Raw genomic sequence first — 22141 nt, 5'->3', positions numbered from 1 at the left:
GGAGAAACGATTCAGATCTGAGTTGCGAGTTGTCTAAGTGCCTAGCCTTGTGGATAGGAGACAAGTTTTAAAGTCAGAGTTCCTAGATCTCAATACCAGTTTCAAGTGGCGTGACCTTGAGCAGGTTAATTCGTCTTTCCATGTCAGTTTTATATTTAGTAAAATGGGGGATAATAATATTGTTCACTAGTCAGTGGAGAGTAAAATAAAGTTTAAGCAATAAAGTCATTTATTACTTCATTTATCAGGAAGTCTAGAGATAGTTCAGAAGGATAACCATCTCATGAAGGACCAAGGCCCTTGCATGTTTCTACTTGGCTACCCTTTTTACACAGCAATATACAGAGAGTGAGAGAGAGAGGAGAGAGAGGAGAGAAAGAGAAGAGAGGGAGAGATGCTTCCCTGAAGAACTATCTCCCTCAATTTATTGGCCAGATGTGGGTCCCTTAACCACCTCCTAAAACAATCATAGGCAAAAGAGAATGAGATTTTATAACTGGTTTAGACCAATAGACCAATCATAGTTCATTCCCTGAACTGTGCATATTGCCACCTGAACCAAATTGGGGTTTGCTTAGAAGAAAAAGAGGGTGGGAGGGTGATGTTGAATAGTATAGGTTATGCTACTGAATGTCTAGGAAGTGCTTAGCTTAGTGCTCTGGCTTAGTGAGTACTCATTAAAGGTTAGCTTTGCCAACTCCCTGAGGCTGACATTCAGGAGGGCAATTCTGTGCTCTCACGCACACAAAAAAACAGACGTTTCTATTGTTTTAAAAACAGAACAGAGCACTGAACTTGACGGATCACAGGCCTGGCTCACACAATTTTGGATGTTCTTACAGGTCCTTTGCATGGTAAAAATTCCCACACTTTAAAATTGCTTATTGTGTATCCTTATCCACAAGTGATGTAAAACAAGGGAGTTGAACCAAGCTGCTGCAAGCCTCATCCTTCATATTGAAGGGGTTTATCCCACAGCCCTCCTGGATCAAACTGCATCCTTCCGCTGGCAAAAAAAAAAAAAAAAAAAAAGTTCTGTAGCCCATGTTTGTGTTAAAAACAAACAAAGTGCAGAATTCCTCAGCTTTAGTCTCCTTCTTACATTCACATTCACAGGAATAGCTGGGAAAGATCAAGAATACTAAATGTATGACTCAACCAGCTATTGCCACAGTAATGGTACGTAAGAAATGCCCCCCCCGTCCACCCCCCGCCAGCTCAGTGTCATTCAACGAGCATTTATTTTCATGCCCATAACTCTGTGGGATGGCTGGGTTCTGGCAGATTTAGGACAGGTTCTGGTAGATCTAGAATGGGTTCTGCTGGACTTGCCTGCAAGACGGCCTAGATCTGCCCCGTATAGCTCCCTGAGATATGTTTATCTCATGGCAATGACGAGACACCCAAGAAGACAAGCCTAACCCTGCAAACATATTTCAAGCCTTTGCTCAAGTCACATATTCTAACATCCCATTGGCCAGAGTAAGTCACATTGTTCAACATCAGTGAGGTGGATAAATATACGGAGTGTCTAGTTGAAAACTACAAGGCCATGTGGAAAAATGTGTGGATACAGAGGAGGGCAAGGAACAGAGAACAATGATGCAAAAATCCCCCACAAAGAGGCTCAATCTTCTTTCTCACTTAGCTAGAGCCTATTTCTAATCAAATTCCTCTTCTAGACAGCACATCTCTTTTCTTTTGCTTTCCTAAGCCACTCTGGTGAGTAAAACCTATTTGACCAATAATCTTTCAGTAGATTACTGAGAGATGGTGAGGAAAAGAAAAGACAGAAAAGAAAAGAGAAAAGAACACCTCTGGTAGGATCAGTTGTAATGATGATTGAGAAGGCGGGGGACCCTGGAAGTAGAGTTTTGTTGCAGTGCTCTAAAGAAAAGCTATGTGAGAACGTGACTAGTGCCTTCTGCGAGGTAACTAGCAAGCCGAGGCTGCTGGTTAGGTCTATGGACAGTATACTCAGGTTTTAATTTAGGGACATGTGATCAGAATGGAACAAATCAGTCTTTAAGAAATTTTTTGTAGCAAGTGGCTTCCAAGAACAAAGCAAGGCCCCGAAAAGAGAGCTGAACTCAGGGGTTGTGTTCACTAAGTTATCTATGGTGATCATCACAGTGCCTAGCATATAGCTGGTGATCAATACATATTTTTATGTGTCAAAATATTAAGTAGCCAATTTCCTCATTGGATTTTTGCTAATATTTTGACCGAGTTTATAAATATTAGGCTTTGGAAGACAGGGAGAACAAATACTTAAAAGAAAGGAATGTTTTTCTCATCCTTTCTTTGCTCATATTATGTTTCTTCTTTTTAATATTGACTATATTGAGATATAATTTACTTCCAATAAAATTCCCTCATTTAGGTGTACAGTTCTATGAGTTTTGACAAATGTGTACACACATAATATAAAATATTTACATCACCCCAAATAATTCCCTAGTGCCCCTTCCCTGTCAATTCCTGCCCACTCCTGGCCACAGACAACCACTGACCTGCTTTCTGTCAACATAAATTAATTTGCTTATTCTAGAATTCCTCTAATGGAATCATGCAGTACATAGTCTATTGTGTCCAGTTTCTTTCTCTAGGCTGAAAGCCTGTATGATTCGTCACTGTCGTTCTTTTTTATTGCTGAATATTATTCCCTTGTTTGGGCATACCACAATTAATTCATTCACCTGTTGATAGATATTTGTGTTTTCCAGTTTTGACTATTATGAAGAAAGCTATGAACATTGCTGCACAAGTCTGTATAGACATATGTTTCCATTTCTCTTGGGCAAATACCTAGGAGTGGAAGTTCTGGGTTTTATGATAAGTAAATGTTTAATTTTATGAGAAAATGTTCTCCAAAGTGACTTTACCATTTTATACTCTCTTTAGCAACAGATGAGTGTTCCAGTTACTCCAAATCCTCTCAAACACTGGTGTTATTAGTCTTTTAAATTTTATCTATTCTGATTGTGATGTCCTTTTCTTTTTAAAAAGGAAACAAGTAGTGTTTGTTGAATGAGTTCAAAGGAACATTCTTAGACCTATGCTTCTAAATGAGCAAGTTTCTCTTTCTCTCTCTCTCTCTCTCTCTCACACACACACACACACACACGCACACGCACACGCACACGCACACGCACATGCACACACCCACTCACCCAGATGGGGCCTTCTGTTTCCCTGGGAAATAAAACCGTTGCTTCTCTGAGGACAGGCTTTCTATCTCAGAAGCACAACTTAACCGCATGCCTGGGCATCAAGACCAGTGCACTTGCAAACTCTCAGGCGCGGCGAGGTTTCCTCAAAGAGCTCTCACTCCAAGCCTCTCAAATGCTCTCTTCTCTACTAATAAATAATAATTGTCTTTTCAAAAAGCTGGTTTGTGGCCTGCGCTGGAGAGCTCCAGCTAGAGGGGAAAGCTATGGGTTGCCTCTCTGATTCCTCCCAAAGGCTCCCTTCCCTACCCAATTTGGATCCAAAGACACTCCCTGGCTCCCCTCAAGTTCCCCAGAAAACCTCAGGGAATGTAGAGCTCCCGGACACCCCCGGCACCCCCGCAACCCGGGCACGGGGCATGCTCAGAGGGCGTGAGGGAGGCGCAGGCATTGGCTGCAGTGGGGCCCAGGAGCCGGGAGGTGCCGCTGCGGCCCCGCTTCCCCGCGCCTGACCCAGCGCGCAAAGTTGGGCTGGAAGCCGCCGGGGGAAGGAGGGACCGAGCGCGAGCGGGTGGCGAGGAAGCGGGGGGGCGGAAGAAGGAGGGAGGAGGGGAAGGAGCAGGGCGGGGAGGGGGGCTGCCGAGCGTGTGTCACTCGCTCTCTCCCTCTGTGTATAGAGGATGTGCTGAATGGTGCGCTTGGAGGCGGCGGCGGCTGAGGAACAGTATCCAGCCGCGGCTGGCAGGCTTGCCTGCCCTCGGCTTCTCCTCGCCCTCTGAGGCTCCGCAGCCACCGCCGGCACCCGACCCCGCGTCCCGCCCCGGGCATGGCCGGGCGCCTGGCCCCCGCGTGCCCCGCTTGCTGAGAAGCGCCAGAGGAGGTGTGGAGGCCAGGAGTCCAGGGGAGGCCGGCGGAGGAGCAGAGTCCAGCGTCTCCGGAGCAGAGTCCAGCGTCTCCGGAGCAGAGAAAGGAGCCGTGCCCCGCGCCCCGTCCCTGCCGCGCTCGCCCGGGCCGCCTGGAGCCCCGATGAGCCCAGATGGCCGGGGCTCAGCCCGGAGTGCACGCTTTGCAACTCAAGCCCGTGTGTGTGTCCGACAGCCTAAAGAAGGGCACGAAATTCGTCAAGTGGGATGATGTAAGTATTGGGGGGCCGGGCTAGGGGCGCTGGCGGGGGCGCTGAACACGCCAGTTGGGCGGGGGCGTGGGGGTGGGGCGAGGGGCGCGTTATGCAATGGGCGCACGGCGACCCGGCAGGGGCGGCCCCAGGGGCACAGGTTGGCGGCTGCCAAGGCGGGGTCGCCTGGCGGCAAAGAACAGGGGCTTTGAGCGCTCCTGTGTTCTCGGGGCTTAGGAGTTGGTATCCTTGCTGGATCTGGCAAGCGCCCCCCTGAGGGTCTTCAATCTTTTGAGCCGATAGAGCAGTAGGGCAGGCTTTTCCTTATGGCGGGTCCGGAGAGTTTGGAAAGTGGGGTGTGTGAAGTTGGAAAGCAGCTGGAAAGCGCTGGGGTGTGAACAAGCCCGCCCCTCTCCGCCAGCGGACTCACCCGTATTACCTCCTTGTCCTCGTTCCATAAGGAATAGCTGCGAGGTCCGAAACTGTTGTGACTGCTGTCCCTCTTGGCGCTTTCATAGGAGCCAACGCGGCAGAGGACACCACTGTCCAGCCGACAGGTGGTCGTCGATGCTAAACTTCAGCGCCTGGCTCTGGAGTGAGGGGCCCTGAGAAGGGGTGCGGAGGACACACCTGAGGAGGGCTAGAGAGCCGAAGGAGGGGCTGTGAGGGGTCGAGGAGGACTCAGTGGACTTGCAGGCAAAGTGGGGAGAGCTAGTTTTTGAGAAGTGAACTGCCTGGAGTCTTCAGCTTGAAATACATTTGTTAAGACATTCTCCCACAATTTATCACATCTTTTCTTGCCTGGTGGGGCAGAGCTTAGCCCAGCCACCGATTTCCAGTGTTTCACATGAGCCCTGGACCCTAGGACTTCAGGTGATTCCCCCTAACCCCCACCCCGCAATGCCTTCAAACATTTAAATTAATCTTGCTGAAAACACGGGAATCTTCTGATGTAGGATATTACTGTATCAATGACTCTGAGAATCATTCAAAAAGTTTGACAAGAACAACCCACTGGAATAAACCTGAGCTGCCAGAATCTAAGGAAATTTATGTCCAAATGACTAAGACATCTTGAACAGGGGGAATTATTGGAGAATGGGGCATACTTCTTGCTGAAAAGATTTTCCACCTAGTAAATTATAGCCCATTATCCTCCAGGGTATTTTTCTTTAATCTTCTTAAGCCATTTTCCAATGTCTGAAAACAATTTAAATATTCCAGGTAGTGAATCCAATTACTTAGCTGAGTGGGTCTGTGTGTATATTTTGTACACTTGGAAGTGCAAATGAAACTTAGAGTATGAGCCATAGCTTCCTTGAAAGCTCATGCCAATTATTAAATGCTGTATGCTAGTACGTAAACATGCATCCTTTTACTGTGGGCTTCACAGTTTTCTCCTTCTGTTTCAGTCTAATGACTGGATGTTTTTGTAAATGGAATAGAATCTAAACAATAAGTTCAGACACAGATTAAATGCTTTGTTTGTGTCAAGGGAAAACAAAAATATAAAATGCAATTCAATTCAACAAGTAAAGCAGTCCAGCCCATCTTGAGATCCTCAAATAGAGAGCTAATGTGATGATGGATTTACTGAGAAAGAGAATGAAAGGGTATAAGGAAGAGAGAAAGAGACTTTGAAGAATAAAAAATGGATATTCCAGCATAAGCTCGGGATTTATTCACGGTGACAATTTTTAACTGTATTTTAAATAATTCTCCAGAATGTCTTGTTTGGAGGAAAATATCCAGTGTCACTTTGAAAATGAAAGTCTTCTGTGGGAACACATTTTAACACATCCAAGTAGATGATTTTTATTATTTGCATTTGTCACATATATTTCTTCCATACCTGCCAGTGCCAGGCCTGACTAAATCCTGGGGTGGTGAGGAAAATAGACAGAATCCCTGCTGGTACAGAATTTACATGCTAGGTGGAGGAGGCAGAGGATTATCAAGAACACCACTGATTACAGAGATGATAAGTGGTGCAATGAGAGTAATAGACCACTAGTGAAACACCACCTGAAGGAAGTGAGAAGCACTTCTTCTGAGCAGTAGAATCTCTGATCTTTTATAAGGGAGATCTTAAACTTCACCCAGGTGTCACATTATCTGGAATAAAATGAACCATCCTACAAGTTTCTTGACTCTCTTGGCTTTCCATGGTCATCTGTGGACTAAGAGGGATCTAAACTTTCTTAGGCTGCCTGTATCCTCCCCAGGTGTCATCTCTCTACTCTTCCTTATAGAATCCAGCCAGTTTAGGTGATATGGCTAATTATATTGCATCTTAGTGAGACAGTATGTGGAAGACAAAAGAGAACTAGATCTTGAATCCAAAGGCCTGGGTTTACCTGCTGGTTCTTTTTCTGGTCAGCTGTGTGACTTTATGTTAATCAGTTAACCTTTCTGAATCTTTGCTGCCTCTTGTGCAAGACTGAGAAAGCTACATTTCCTACCTATTTCATCTAGTAGTCCAGAGTAGCCAACAGGATAAAGCAGCACTTCTCACACTTGAGTGAGCATCAGAACAACTGGAGGGCTTGCTAAGAGATCATTGGGGCTCACCCTCATTTCCTGAGGTCATAGGTGAGCCCTGAGAATCTGATTTTTTCACAAGGTCTTGAGTGAGTCTGATGCTGCTGGTTTGGGGAACCATAGTTTGAAACCACTGAGATAAGGTTTGTGAAAGAACTTGTCAAGTGTGATTGAAAGATAGCATAATCTGGTTGGCTTGTATAAATTTTCACTGGTTTGGGATTTAATTTGATCTCTGTTTGCATTTTGAGAAATTCATTCAGTTGTTACCTAAGAGGTAGAAAGACCTTCATGACATAATCCCGGACAGTCCTGTCTCTGATGCCCAGGATGGCTTAACTCACATTTATTTATTCATTTTGAATTTCTTATATGCATTGAAAAATTTTCAGCATTTCACCTGCTTCCAGTGTGATTGTAAGAAAGGGATAGGAAAGAGAAGACTCTTAAGAGGCTGTCTAGTCTGATTTCCTGCCTTTGAGCAGGGGAGGCCTTTTGACCCTGACTTTGGAAAATACCTGCTGCTATCTGCCCCAGGGGTGCATTGGCATCTGCTTGTCTAGAGGAAAAGTAAATGCTGGAAATAACTTAAAATTTTCTTAAATATCCGATCTCATTTAAAAATTATAGAACCCTGCTCTCTGGTCTATAAGAGGAAGGCTTGGAAAACTCATAAAATATTCTCAGTAGCCCATTAAAAAGCATAAGGGTACATTTGAAAATGAGTTTGGGGCTGTTAGAATTGTGAAAAGACTCTCTCTTATTCCTTGAGTGGTTAAGGCACTGTAATTGTCCTGAACACCATATGGAATTGAAGATGTCACCCGGGAGTTGCCCTGCATAATCTGTTGGCTACCTATCGTAGCGATGTCATGGTGACGCTGTGGATGCTCTAAGGGTGGTAGTCACAATCTTTGACATAGATACTACCTATCACGACAGACAGCTGGTGGATCACGGAGCAGGAGTGGGGTCCTGGAGATACCCTGTTGCACCAGGGGGCCAGGCATCAGCTTTTCTTTTGCCTGATCATGGAGAGGTCTGGGAGTCCCCAGGATCTGTGGAGGCATATGTTTGAACAATTAGTAATGGTGTATACATTCTGAACACCAAGGCCAAACCTTGTCCTCCAGAACTTGGCCAGCTAGACTTACCTGCTGTGGCTACCTGTTTCACCAGTAATACCAAAGGATGCCACTTTATCCTTGCTTTTATTTTGCATTTGTTTATTATCAGGCTGTGCTGGTGGGAGGGGGTTGTAAAGGACTGTGGCCATTATGGGAGATTTCTGGTAAGATGGACAGTAGTAGAAGGGGTTACTTTATCTCAGTTAGGGAGCTTGGGAGACTGTGAGTCTGGCCCCTCTTGTTTTTGGTGTTTGGCCTTGCTTTGTATTGGACAGGACATGGAGGGAAAGAGGAAGTACAAAAACCATGCAGGAGGCCTCCCAACCTGATTTGCTCTGTTTAACATCTGGGGACCCTGTATCTTTTTTCCACCACCTCTGGGGCATGGAAGTCTTCTCATCTGTTTGTTCCTTCTTTTTCTCCACTCTCATTTTCCAAATTCAGATCTCAACTGTGAGTAAGTTACTTAATGCATTTGAACCTCAGTTTCTTCATCTGTAATGTGAGGATTGTAATATTTCCTGCTGCATGGAACAGCTGTTAATGTTAAGTGAGTGAAGGCATAGACATTGCTTTGTGTAATGCCTGACACACAGGAAACCCTCAATAAAACATGCTTTTAAAAGTTATTGTCTCCCCAGTAGTTAGAGGGCCATGAATTTCATCAAAGTGGTCAGTATGTGTTAGATAACTCTTTTATTCGATGAGTGGGAAGATCCATACCTTCCTTCCATTCCCTTTAAGTGCTTTGATTTTCATATTTTATAATTGGAAAAGAAAACAATTCAATTTTTTTATTCTTTTTTAAAAAGTTTAGGTGATTCAGAGAAAATGAATCTAACATAAAAGCAGGTCAGTTTGTAAAATATCCAAAAATTTGCTTCTATTTAAATTCCTTAAAAAATATATATTTACATATAAATATATATGTGTATGTGTATACATATACATATATATAATCTGCAGTAGGATCACTGGTATGACTCATGGAAGGAGGAAACAGTTAAACAAAACTCTTGTAATTTAGCAAGAATATATGCGTATATATTTATAAAAAATCTTATATCATACATCCTGTCTTGCAAATATAATCTAACATTCAAAATTCATAATTGCTAGGCTGGCTTGGTTGCTTGAGAAGAAGGCTAAGGAAGCTCAGAGGTTTAGATTTGCATTAATGTTCTGTGGATTTAAAATAAGTAACTCCCTCCTCCCTCTCTCCACCACTCCCCCGACCCAAAAGCCCCACATCTAAAATAGGTAATAATAATAAAAACATGCTAGTATATTGGAAATTTTCCAACATCCTACATTAAAGCTTAGTTAGAACTTTTGCATTGTATAGAAGCTGCAGTTATATTTTCCAAAATGATGACAAGAGAATGATGATAAAATTATTGAGGGAGAAGAGGGGAAGGGTTTATGAGGTGGGCATTCAGCAGCATTCATTTTGGAAAGGTTACTGGAAATAAAGAAGAAACAGCTCTGGTTGGTAGATGGTTCCAGATGGGGCCTCTACAGAGTGAGAGGTGGATTTCAGACTGGAAGGCTGGCAGGTGCCCTCTAAAATTCCACCCAAATTTGTCCATTTTTCATTTCTAAAGCACTTTTGTGAATTTCTTGTTGACAGTAATTACTGTAACCTAAATGTGAGGATATTACTTTTCCAAAGTGAGTCAATAAAAGCCTTTTAAGCTTTTTTATCAGAGTGTAACATGCGTACAGTTAAACACACAAATCTCGTGTCCAGCTGAGTCAGTTTTCACAAAATGAACCCTCCCAGGGAAGCAGCACCAGATCAAGAAATGGCATTGCCAGCCTCTCAAGTCCCTGACTGCTCCCTTCCAGTCCCTACACTCACCCTCCAAAGGTAATGGTTATCCTAATTTATAACTCCGTAGGTTAGTTTCCTGTTTTTGATCTAGTAAAGCTATTTTAAAAAATTGTCAATGAAAGCAAAACAAAACAAACCTTATTTTGCCTAAAGCAATTTTATTATTGCTGAACTTACCCTCTTAAACAATAACAACAAAAGTGACTTATCTTCTATTTAGATGATACTTGATTTGGTCCTTATCTCTCTTAAGGTGAAGTCTGGGAAGTGAAGCCAGTATAATGAATGCCCTAGAGGAAGAAAGAGTTAAAACAAGACTCTAGTAATTTAGCAAGAAAATGTAATGGCTATAGGCTGTTTTTGGTATAGCAAAGCAAACTAGTAGAATGCTGTTTCTGGAATATATTTTTCTCTCACAGATTTTCTCTTAGCTTGCTTAACTTTGATGTTCCCACCTATGGTACATTAGGATAATTTGCTCTGGCTCTTAGCACATCTCTAATACTTCCCTTGAAAGTTTACTCTATCAATAAAGAGCTTTAAATTATGTTTACCTCCAATGACATTTAAATGGGACAGGAATATTTTGCTTTTTTATGTTGAACTTGGTAACCTGTAGTTAAATGTTTGTTTATCAAGATTGTTTCATGTTATCATGAACAAGGAGTCCAGCAGACTCCTTGATTGTGGCTTGTCAACTAATGCTATGGGTCTCTCCTAAATAACAAATCCTTGATAACTGAAGACATTAGTTTTCCTGTTGTCTGAGCTAATACTAAGTTCATGCAGCCTTTTCAAATCATGTCATAAATTCCATCTGCTCAGACAGATTTCATAATGCTCCCTTTCCCCATCTATGCCATTTCTGATCCCCCAATCAGAGCCACATGTCCCTATATATCAGTAAGGAAAAGAACACAGAGGAGACGTACATACATGTGAGATTAGTTACACATGAGATCCTTAGGATGCCATCAATTTCTGTAAAAGTATTTAATTGTCTCTTTGACTCCTCTCTAATCTCTTTAAGGTTTGATATTTGATTTTATTATTTTCTTCATATTGATTTCAATTTTTGGAATTAAAAATTAGTATTCTGGAAATAGGCTTAAGTATATGTATTAATTGATGTCCACTAAATCTATGCATTTATCAAGAAACTAAACTATTGTAAATGGGGAAGCATAAAATGAGAAAAAAATATTTAGTATTAAAACAGAATTAAAAGCATCCTACATCTGTTTCTCATTTCGAGGGCTCTTTTAGCTACCAATATTTGCTTAATGTTTAGTTTCTTTTTATTGCATTGAATTTTTATGAAGATGTTCAGTGAAAATGGATTACTTAGCAAAGAAACACTCTTTACCTGAACTAGCCATGGTGGATGTCAACATATAACATTGATACCTAGGAAATTGAGAGATTATTTTTCTGTTAAAAATAAAATTTTCTCAGGAATTTGTTTATGAATTAGGTAAGGGAACATTAATTTGATTCATTTTATAGAAGAGGCCACATGAGCTCAAAAAGGAGATGGAAGACCACAGAGCAAGTCAGCCAGTGGTCTCGTAGGTTTAAAGAAACCGAAGGACTAACTATGATGCTTTCTCAGGTATGCTGCCTTAGATATGGTTAAGTCTCACTTAGCGTCCATTTCCACATCTCTTAGTAGGACTTTTTATAACACAGAGTCTGGAAATCTAAAGCTACATTTACGAGACTCCTTTCAGGCATGTAATATTGGCTGCAAATTAAGTTTTAACAGTATAAGATGTACTTTTATGACATTTGGAGGGCAGAATGTGAAAGAGGTCACTTTTCTGCATTCTTTGGGTTGTTTCGACAGATATGCGAGATATTGAAGAAAGGAATGTTGTCTTCTGTAATCGTCCATGGATATAAAGAGACAATGGCAATAGTGGCCGCTCCTTGTTCTCAGATTACTGTTTGTCTTCAATTAAGCTGGCATGTTTTCAATTCCAGGGGTTTCTTCTTGATTCCTCACCTTTCTGAGTGTGGTGGAGGCAATAACTCTTCTCAACGGTCAATGCTGTGGTGTTCTGGGCTCATTTATTGAAGCTCAACCTGAAGACCACTTCTTCAGTCTTTCTAGAGATTCTGTCAAGTGCTTTATTACCTGTAATTAAATTTATGTTCGCAATTTCCAGAGAGGTTTTGGTTTCCTTCAGTAACCCCTACTTGATATGGCCTTTTACAGTTCTAGGATTTTATGACTTTAAGCCTTAATGTGCAATAACCATCTGGACATCCTATGTAATTTTCTCCTTCAATTTTACTTTTGAGTAAAATAGAGTTTTGCTATAATGCTATCTCTGGACTTCAAAAATGAGAGTGATATTTTTAAGCATAATGGACACTTATACTTGTAAAGCACTATTATTTATTTACATTTACCCCCATATGGTCATCAAGACCACCTGAGTGGTAGAAAAAGAGCAAGTGTTGTTATTCACATTTTATGTAGGAACAAACAGAGTCTAGTAAGTCATGACTTGCCCAAGGATACACAACTGGCTAGAGCCTGAGTCAACTTAAAACTAGATCTTCTGTTTAAATTCAGAGCCCTTTCCAGTCTACCATGGCATCCCCAAACAGAATCCTTTTGATAACAAAAGACTTTTCATAGAATCTAAATGATTACAAGTTGAAAGAAATTCATCGACACTTCCAAAGCATATCCCTAATTTTAAGATTCATACAAATGAACCTTAGATCCCTAAAAATTCATCTCTTTTGGCTAGTGTCTTCAAAAACAGCTATTTTTATGAAGTCCATTTTTGTCTACACTGTGCAGGATGTGAGAACATAGGAAACTTCATGATACTTTGAGGCACAGAGGCCAGTCTACACTGCAGTCCACAAACGTTCCATGTCAGTTAGTGTCAAATATATGCATAGAAAGGTATTCGGGAATGGTGTTAAAACAAAGGTCATTTTTTTTCATTGCCCAATAAGTAACACTTGTATCTAGAGACTCATTACATGTGTTTCTCCATCTTTTTCTCTTCCCTACATACTTGCAAATGCTGTCTTTCATTGGATTCTCATTAAGACCGGCTTCTTGTAGAAATCTTTGATCTTGGAAGATTAAAGATATGGTAAGCATGAAAAAAGTGTAGAAGATGTCATCTGTCCCCAAGCTAGACCCGGAATGGCTTGAAATTCAACATAGTGTCCATTGAGAATCCAGGTCTAGATCCAGTGCAGGAAGGTGCATACAGAGAGGTGGACATGCCTTGTCTGTATTACAACTGAACCAGGGCTCCTGGAGGACTATAGCTTTAATATTATTTATCTTCTTTCTCTAAGGCAAAACATAGGCCTGACACTCAGTAGGTGCTCAGAGAATGTTTGTGGAATGAAAGAAACATCTGGGGTGTGTCTGGCTCACAGCAGGTTCACTTAGGGGAGGGTGCAGTCTTAAGGCAGACCTGGAGAGCACTCATGCTTTCAAGAGCCCTTCACAACACATTGCATGTGGTCTTGGTTGGAAAACCCTGCTCTACACCCTTTCATTCCATCTGAAATCTCCCGCAGTCCAAGGGGCTCTGTGGCCTTCTGAGCTAGGGTTTCTCCATGTGAGTTCAAGAAGCAAAATATTTATTGTCAATACAAAGCTGACTGCTGTCTCAGTCCTGATTTCCTATAAGGTCAAAATATGGCTTGAGATAGAGTGTGTACTCAGTTGTTATTCAATATGGGTTGAAAATTATGACACTTAAGGTATTTGCATCTCATAACCTGAATGTTACCAGTGGCTTCTGTTTTCTGAAAAAGATGCTCACCCATGTACCCAGATATTGCAATGAAACTTACCTTTAAAGAAATTTGGAGGTATTGGGAGTGACAGAACAAACAACTAATCATTGTGAAAACATTCTCTTTATCATGGTAATGATTCACAAAGAGAAAAATTAATATATTAGCTTTATTGACAAAATGAGAAAAATATCAAATAAAAGACATACAGTATAAAAATATTATTTATAAGAAAACTTCCACTTACTTTATTCTCTCTGTACAGAGGAAATGGGAGTCACTGGGACAATTATTGACTTCCTCTCTCCCCCACTCCTAGTTTAATGTACTTGGACACACACACACACACACACACATCTTGTGTAGCACTTCCCACCACCACACACACACACACACACACACACACACACACACACACACACCACACATGGCCAGGAAGTACGTGAAAAGCTATTCAGCATCCTGGGAGGGAAAGAGCATTTGGGACTTTGAAGGACAGAGCAGAATAAGCAAGTGGAAAGCTTGGTGGCTCAGACAATGCTGGCAGGATGGCAAGGGCCTGTGTATATACTGCTTAGGCCACCGCAAAATCTTATCATAAAGTCAATAGGAGGACAGTAAAGCTCTGTTTCTCAGTTTTGGCACTATTGACATTTGGAGTCAGATAATTCTTTGTTGCGGGGGTCTGGCTTGTACATTGTAGGATGTTTAATTTAACAGCATCCCTGGTCTCTATCCACTAGATGCCAGTAGCAACACCCCCAGTGTGAATAACAGAACTGTCTCTGGACATTGCCAAAATTTCCCTGGAGGTAAAAAATTGCCCCAGGTCCAGAACTACTGGTTAAAATTTAAACCACTGGTATTGGGTTACTGCATGTGTGCATGCACACTCTCCCCACCCCACCCCACCCCACACCAAGGCCAGTACTTACGTGAAAAGATGATGTTCAGCATCATTAGTCATTAGTCACCAGGGAAATGCAAATTAAAACCACATGAGATGCCACTTTACACCCACCAGAGCTATATCTTTCTGAAATGATTGGTTTACTCATCTGATGTCTCCAATGAGCAGTGAGCACCTTGGATAGTTGGGGATCTGGGTTTTTGTTTGAAAGCCTAGTGCATATCTGAATAGAGGTACATGAATCTCTTTACAGTGTCTGAAGTAACCTGCATGGTATTTGAAGAAACAAGCTTCCAACCTTTCCTTACATTGTGCTTAACGGAACTTTTATACTTGTCCATAAAAGGCAAATATCTTAAAGGAGGCTTCTCTTTACTATTTTGGCACCCTCTTCTGCGCCTTCTTAGCTCCTCTGCTTTCTTTTTTTGGTGAAGGTTTCTGACTTAGACACACCTGTGGAAGAAAATTCTCATATTGCTGATGATGCACATAGAAGTTTTGCTTTACTGATCCTAATCTAACACGCTAGTATCCAAGATTACTTTTATTTGTTTTTCATGGTCAGGGCTGCATTGCTGATGTTTGCTGGGCATCACATCTGATTTTCTGTGACCCGTAGACTCTTTTTCCCTTACATAGCTGTTTTCCCCCCAATTTATATCTTTGCCATATTTGGCTTTACTGCTTCCTGATGCAGGTATTGGGAAATCCCAGGGAACATCGCTTGTTATTTTTCCTTGTTTACTCTGTAATATTAGTTTAAAAGTATACGTCTTGTGTGCTCTCTTGTAATAGCATAAGAACATAAATCACTGTGGAATCAGGATTGCAGTTAACCGTGGCCGATAGACTTTCTGACAGTGGTACTAAGGAATGTGCAGTTTGTGGACTCGTACTGGACATTAGTCTTTTAAGTTTAGGGTTATAGCTTTACTAGGGTTGCCATAATAAAGTCCACAGCCTGAGTATCTTAAAAACCAGAAATTTATTTTTTCACAGTTTTGGAGGCTAGAAGTCTGAGATCAAGGTGTTGACAGAGTTAGTTCTTTTGAGGGCCCTGAAGGAAGAATCTGTTCTAGGCTGCTGCCCTAGGCTTGTAGGTGGCCGACTTGTGCACTCACGTCATCTTCCTTCTGTGTGTATTTGTGTCTAAATTTCTACTTTTTATAAGATACCAGTCATATTGGATTAGGGCCCACCCTAATGACTTCCTTTTAAGCTAATCACTTCTGTAAAGACTGTCTCCAAATAAGCTTACATTTGAGGTACTGGGGTTAGACTTCAACATATAAATTTTTTTGTTGTTGTTGGGTGGACATAATTCAGCCCATAACCTACCTCGGCCTGGTAAAGTGTAGCTTAGAGGGTGGCAATATGATGGCTCTATTCAGATAGTTGAAGAATTGACTAGTTAGAGAATCAATTAGGTTTATTTTGCACTACTTAGAGGTTAAAACTAGATGGTAGCTGCTTATATGGAAATCCGCAAATATGCTAACTGGAATTACCTAAGTTTGCTTTGTGAAAAAGATGTCCCCATTAACAAGAAACCTTATTTCTCCATATAAAGGTTTAGAGCTGCACTGCCCAGTAGAAATATAATGTGAGTCACAAAAGAAATGTAGTTTTCTAGTAGCGACATTAAAATAAGTAAAAAGAAACAGGGGGAATTAATTACAACAATGTAGTTTGTTTAATACATTGATTTCAAAATATAATCAATAGAAAAATTATTAACGAGCTTCTTTACATTCTTGTTTTTATTCTCTCCTTGAAATTTTATAGCACATCTGACAAACTAGCTGTGTTTCCAGTGCTCACATAGTTACTTGTGGCTAGTGAGCTCTTTTGGACAGTGCAGGTACAGAGCATGTGTTCTCGGATGACCTCCAAAGAAATGGACGTGGTTCTTGAGGAACAAAAAGTCTTCTTACTCTTTACTTGTATTTTCTATAAAGCATAGATATACATACAACATATAAATAGATATTCAGAATATCTGTGATATTTAAATTTCATGGAGGATGATTAGGAAAATAAATGTTTAAAAAAGCTCTTTAGCAGGACAATAATGAAAAAATGTTGAGCAGTACTGACAAAGATCATGTACTTGAAAGTTTAATTTCCAATGCTTCCCTTAGCAGCTTAGCTGTGTTTCCTTGGGCAAGTTATTTAGCTTAAGCCTTAGTCTATTTATCTGTAAAGTGGGGATAATAATAGTGTCTACCTCTTAAATTATTATAAGTATTAAATGCAAAACTCCATTTAAAGTTCACATTGCAATGACTGGCTCAGAACGAATGTTCGAGGTGTACCCATAATTATGCTCTCAAGGATTTTTGTAAAGAATATTCTGGTGTTGGAAAGGAGTTTAGGCTGCTAGTGACTTTGTCGTTTTCTTCCAATTTCTTGAGGATATGTAATTTTTTCTTTTTCTTAAGTGATTTTATTTATTTTCATAGTTCATCTATTTTATCAAGATGCAATTGTCATATAACATTATATTAGGACATCTGATTGATTTATGTTGGCATATCAATGAGAAAACCATCATAATAAAGAGTTATAGGATTTTGGAATGTTAATGTTGATTCCAATGACTCTTTTTCTTGTTGAAAGGTTTTGCATTCTTTTGGATGTTGAGATTTCATGGTGGTCCTTTACTTTGTTCTTTGTCTGTCCTTTATTCGGCCTAAAGATTTTTGGGGGGATTCATATAAATTACAAAACATCAAATTACAAAACCTTTGATATCATTAGTCTTCACTATTGATGCGAAAAGGATGAGAGTAAAGTGGTTTCTGTCAAATAAAGAGGAGTAAAATGGAAATTTACTGTATATCATCCACTATTACTAAGACAGGTATGTTTATTAGTGTTCTCTTTTTCAAGGTGGACGTTTATTGGAAAAGATACCTTATAACTTTCAATAAGCCAATTAAAGTCAAATGTACTTAAAAGACACAGGCTTGCCTACATTTTAAGTTCACTGGTGCTCCTCAGGCCTGTACGTCATTGTATTACTGATCCAAGCCTCATCCATTGTAAGCCTATGCCAGTGGATCTCAAAGTGTGGTCTCTTGGACCAGTGGTGGCAGCAGCAGCAGCAGCAGCAGCAGCAGCAGCAGCAGCAGCACCGAGTGCTTATTCATAATGCAGATTCTCAAGCTCCATCCCAGACCTGTTAAATGAGAAACTCTAGGGAAGGGGTCTAACAATCTGTGTTTTAAGAAACCCTCCTGGTAAAATCTGATGGGCCCAAAAGTTTTAAAACCACCATATTATGGAATACACATAGGTATTGATGGAAAGATAAAGAATAAAAAATGAGCATCTAAAAGTTATCTTCATTATTTCGCAGTAAAATGCTGCAAGAGTCACAGTCCATCTGTAGTTGCCTTGGAAATGAAGGATGACCATGTATTTCAAACTTCGAATTAGAGCATATGTTCTGACAATTAAAAATACTTGAGATTTGGGTTGAGTGGCTACTTTTGTATGGGGAGAATATAGAAACTTGCAGCTATGTGGGAGGTGGGAAAAAAGCAGGTGGAATTGAAAATGGATATTCGTGTATTTCTGGGTCAAATCCTGCCTTGTATGGCAAGCATGCCAAGTTCCAGCTGATCTTGGAATGTTAGAGGCGATTATGAAGGAAGCAGGCCGGGAGCCGAGATAAATGATCATTTAACAGAGGAACTGTGGCCGGAAGAGTGGGGTCAAGAAAATATTGAACAAAGGAGATTTAATTTAGAAGGAGGAGAGGTAATAACCTAGAAATAGCAATAGCCGAAACAATGAGGTAGCGCAGTGTTCCAAAATATAAATTTGAGCAGTTTTATTTTGCTAACTTGAAATGTCTGATTGTCTGGAATTCTTGCAGTGAATAGTCACCAAGATTTTGAGAAGAATCTTGTCAGATGCTCTTGTCAGACACTCTGATAAGAAAAGTGACCTGAGAATAAGTTACATCTACAGGTTAATTCCAAATTCACCTGGAAGTGGGGATGTGTACTGTGCGTAGCCTGTTGGAAACCGGTATTTTGCCAAATCTAGAAGAGTAGGTGATGAGACAGAAGTGAAAATATTGCTATGATTTATTAGAAATATTGCTCTGAACTTCCTTGCATGTAATCTCATAGGAGAAGCTTAAAATATTTTAAAGTTTTTCTTTTATTATAATATCAAATTTGTTTCCAAATGTCTTTTTTAAAATTTAAAAGTAATTTTGAAATTTAAAAATTCCAGACGAAGTTCTTTGCAACAGCACAATCCCTGTAAAAGACATTTTTCAAACTGCATGTGAAGAATGAATCTTAAGAACATCAGGATAAAACAGAATGGTGGTTCCTCAAAAAATTAAATATAGAACTATCATTTGGTCCAACTATTCCACTTCTGGGTATATACTGAAAAGAATTAAAAGCAAGGACTCCAACTTATATTCATAGACCCATGTTCATATCAGCATTATTCACAACAGCCAAAAGGTGGAAATAACCCAAATATCAATTGAGGATCTATGGATGAATAAAATATGATATATACCTACAGTAGAATATTATTCGACTCTTAAAAGGAAGTAAATTCTGACACATGCTGCAATGTGGATGAATCTTGAGCACATTATGCCAAGTAAATAAGCAAGACACAAAAGGACAAACATATGACTTTACTTATATGAAGTATCAAGTGTAGTCAGATTTAAAGAGACATAAAGTAGAATGGTGATTGCCAGGCACATGTGGGAGGAGGGAAAGGAGAATTAGTGTTTAATGAGTGTGGAGTTTCAGTTTGAGAAGATGAAAAAAATTCTGGAGATGGATGGTAGTGATGGTTGCACAAAAAAGTGAATGTAGTTTATGCTACTGAACTTTATGCTTAAAAATGGTAAAGTTTATGTCACATATGTACTGTAATAAAAAATGAATGCCATGATAAACTTTCATTTAATATTTTAATAAACTCATTTTTAAATATAATCCACTATAATAATAATATATATTTTTATGTGCCAAGATGTGGTCCATGTGCTTTTCCCAAATTATCCTATTTAGCTCTCATAAAAAACCCTCTGAAGCAGGTATTATCTCATTTTTTTTTAGTTGGGGTTGTGTAAAATGAGGCACCGGGAGGGGACAGGTTAGAATTTGAACCCCAGGGGGCAGCCACCATAACCAGGCTCTTGCAATAAAACTTACGATGTAGACCAATATCATCAATCTGCTCTACTCACCAGGAAAAGAATCCTAAATTCCCAGATTATCTCTTCATGTTCTTATTTTCATTGCAAGTTCTTTTGATCAGGTAGATACCATAGTTACATGTTTGCAAAAGTTGAAACAAACTGGTAATTTATGTATTTTTTTAAAAATGCAATTCCTATAAAGGCTTAAGTATTTCAGTATAAAAATTCACATCCGATGTTTTCTTGTGCAGATGGTATGCCTTTCTAAAAATTGCCAAAAGGGAAGAAGACAGATTTTAGAAATGTTTAATATTATAATTACAGTGCATACAGTTTTCCTTTGTAATATGCATGCTTTAAACTTAGAAGACTATTTGTCTATGATGTTTTATTTTATTGTGTGAAATTTAAATTTGTACCAACTTTGTGTATATCCTTCCAAATATGTAGATAACCTTACTTATTGTTACCTTGGAAACAGCAATACCCAAATTTATGTTTACTCTCTTTGGCACAATTAAAAATAATTTTATAGAACAACTATAATTTAAAAAATTATCTCAAGCATGGATTTTAATGAATTTTAATCATATAAAATATGTAATGATATTTGGTGTTAAAATTATTTGGAGAACTAGATATAGCTTTGCAATAGAAAACATGCCAATGACTTTAAAAAACTTGTTCTATTAGAAGAGACGAAATACTGCCATTTCAGGTTAGACCTCAAGATAATCATGCTAAGCGAAATAACCCAGACATGTGGGATATAAACCTAAAAGCAACAAATGGACAGGACAAACAAACAGATTCACGGACATGGACAATCGACTAGTGGTTACCAGAGGAGGGGACAGGGAGGAGGTAGACGAGGTAAAGGGGGTCAAATATGTGGTGACAGAAAGAAATCTAACTGTGTGAGGTGAACACACAATGTAAATATATAAATGCCTTACTGTTAAAGTGTACAGATGAAATTTATTGGATTTCATTAACCAATATCACCACACAAAATAAGTAAATAAATAAAAGTTAAAAAAAAGTAAAAAACAAAACACAAACAAAAAACATGTCTTAATAAATATGTACACCACTGGACTTTTCCTTTACATTTAATGTCCAGATATTCTAATTATGAGTAAAACACTTCAGTTATATAATTAATAATCCTATAACATTAAAGATACCATGTCTAATTTTAAAAAATATTTTTATTAATAATTGATGACCTTGGAGAAACTCTTAATTATTACTTGTTAAGTAACTCCTGGGTAGGACTTTCTACAGTGATATATATTGATATACATATTTTTTTCTTACATTTCTAGGACTCTGCTATTGTTACTCCAATTATTTTGAGGTCTGACCCTCAGGGATTTTTCTTTTACTGGACAGATCAAAACAAGGTAAGAAGCAATATTTGTCTTTTTTACATTTTCCAGTTGGTTGCTTATTTGCAAGGTATTTATCTTATTTACATAAGTAACTTATTTGTAACTTATTTAAAGATTCTACTTGAAAAGTGTATCTAAGGTTAAATGTCAGGCTTTTCCAAAGACGCTAGTCTGAAATATTAGATGTGTTAAATCCCAGAACCATTGGTATTTTTTCAGAAGAACATGAGAATGTGAATTATATTTGTTATAGAAGAAAATTAGCTAGTATTACTGATTTAAGTACTCCCCTCAACTCTACCTGTAAAGAATGAAGAAAATGATGAGAAAACACTTTTAACTCTAATGACTGTAACTTTTGCTTTCTCTTTCTCTTCCTTATTAAACGTTCTAAGGATTTATTATTAAAAATTCTCCCAGCCTCAGCAGGAATTTGGACTTGATCATTTGTTCACATTAGAAAATCAAGAATAACATTCCTTTAGCCTATACCTTCAGTTTTTCAGGAATTTCTTCCCACATTAGTTCTCTGTCTACCATATTATGAATTTAAGATCTCATCTATTGTGAAACCAATTGAGATGATTACATATTGAATTATTAAAAAGTAGAATATCTGCAGATTATAAGATTTATTTGGGTTTAATGGGCAATGAGACCAGAATATTCATAGAAAGTGGTTATTATTTCAAGAGAGAATGCCACGGTTCTGTACTTGAACCTATGAGGATGCAGAATACAGGATATTTTGTCCCTCTAAGTTCTGATATTTGGAGAGATGAGATAGGCTTTATTGGGAGTGCTAACTACATATCAAAACCAGTAAAATACCTGGCACCAAATTGTAAGGCACTGTTAGCCTTTCATATCCCCACATTAGATCTCTATATCCAAAGTTCCCAGAGTTTGTCAGTCTCACCTTTTACTTTCTGGGCAACCTGGATTTCACCTGTGAGTAGTGATATAGAACTAGTCCAATATGTCGAGGCTAGGAGTGGAGACTAGGAGAGGCTTTTAGGGTGCTGGAAAGTAATATCTGGGCCCCAGGGGCAGTCTCAAGGGGGCCTGTTTACACCTCATGCA

At 39.4% G+C, this 22141-nt stretch overlaps 1 protein-coding gene across 1 annotated transcript; it reads left to right on the top strand.

The window, feature by feature from the left end:
* The first annotated feature begins 1838 nt into the window (after positions 1-1838).
* Positions 1839-21070, top strand: LOC120603346 (translation initiation factor IF-2-like). The gene is made up of 3 exons (XM_039863699.1): positions 1839-1931; positions 3546-4305; positions 20993-21070. The coding sequence occupies exons 1-2, from the start codon at positions 1839-1841 to the stop codon at positions 4302-4304; spliced, it is 852 nt and encodes a 283-aa protein (XP_039719633.1). The 3' UTR covers position 4305; positions 20993-21070.
* Positions 21071-22141: the final 1071 nt, after the last annotated feature.

This window comes from Pteropus medius, unplaced genomic scaffold, assembly GCF_902729225.1.
Source record: "Pteropus medius unplaced genomic scaffold, Ma_sr-lr_union100, whole genome shotgun sequence".
In the NCBI taxonomy this organism is placed as follows: domain Eukaryota; kingdom Metazoa; phylum Chordata; class Mammalia; order Chiroptera; family Pteropodidae; genus Pteropus; species Pteropus medius.
The sequence above is the reverse complement of the archived record's forward strand: the minus strand, read 5'-3'. Positions and strand labels throughout refer to the sequence as shown.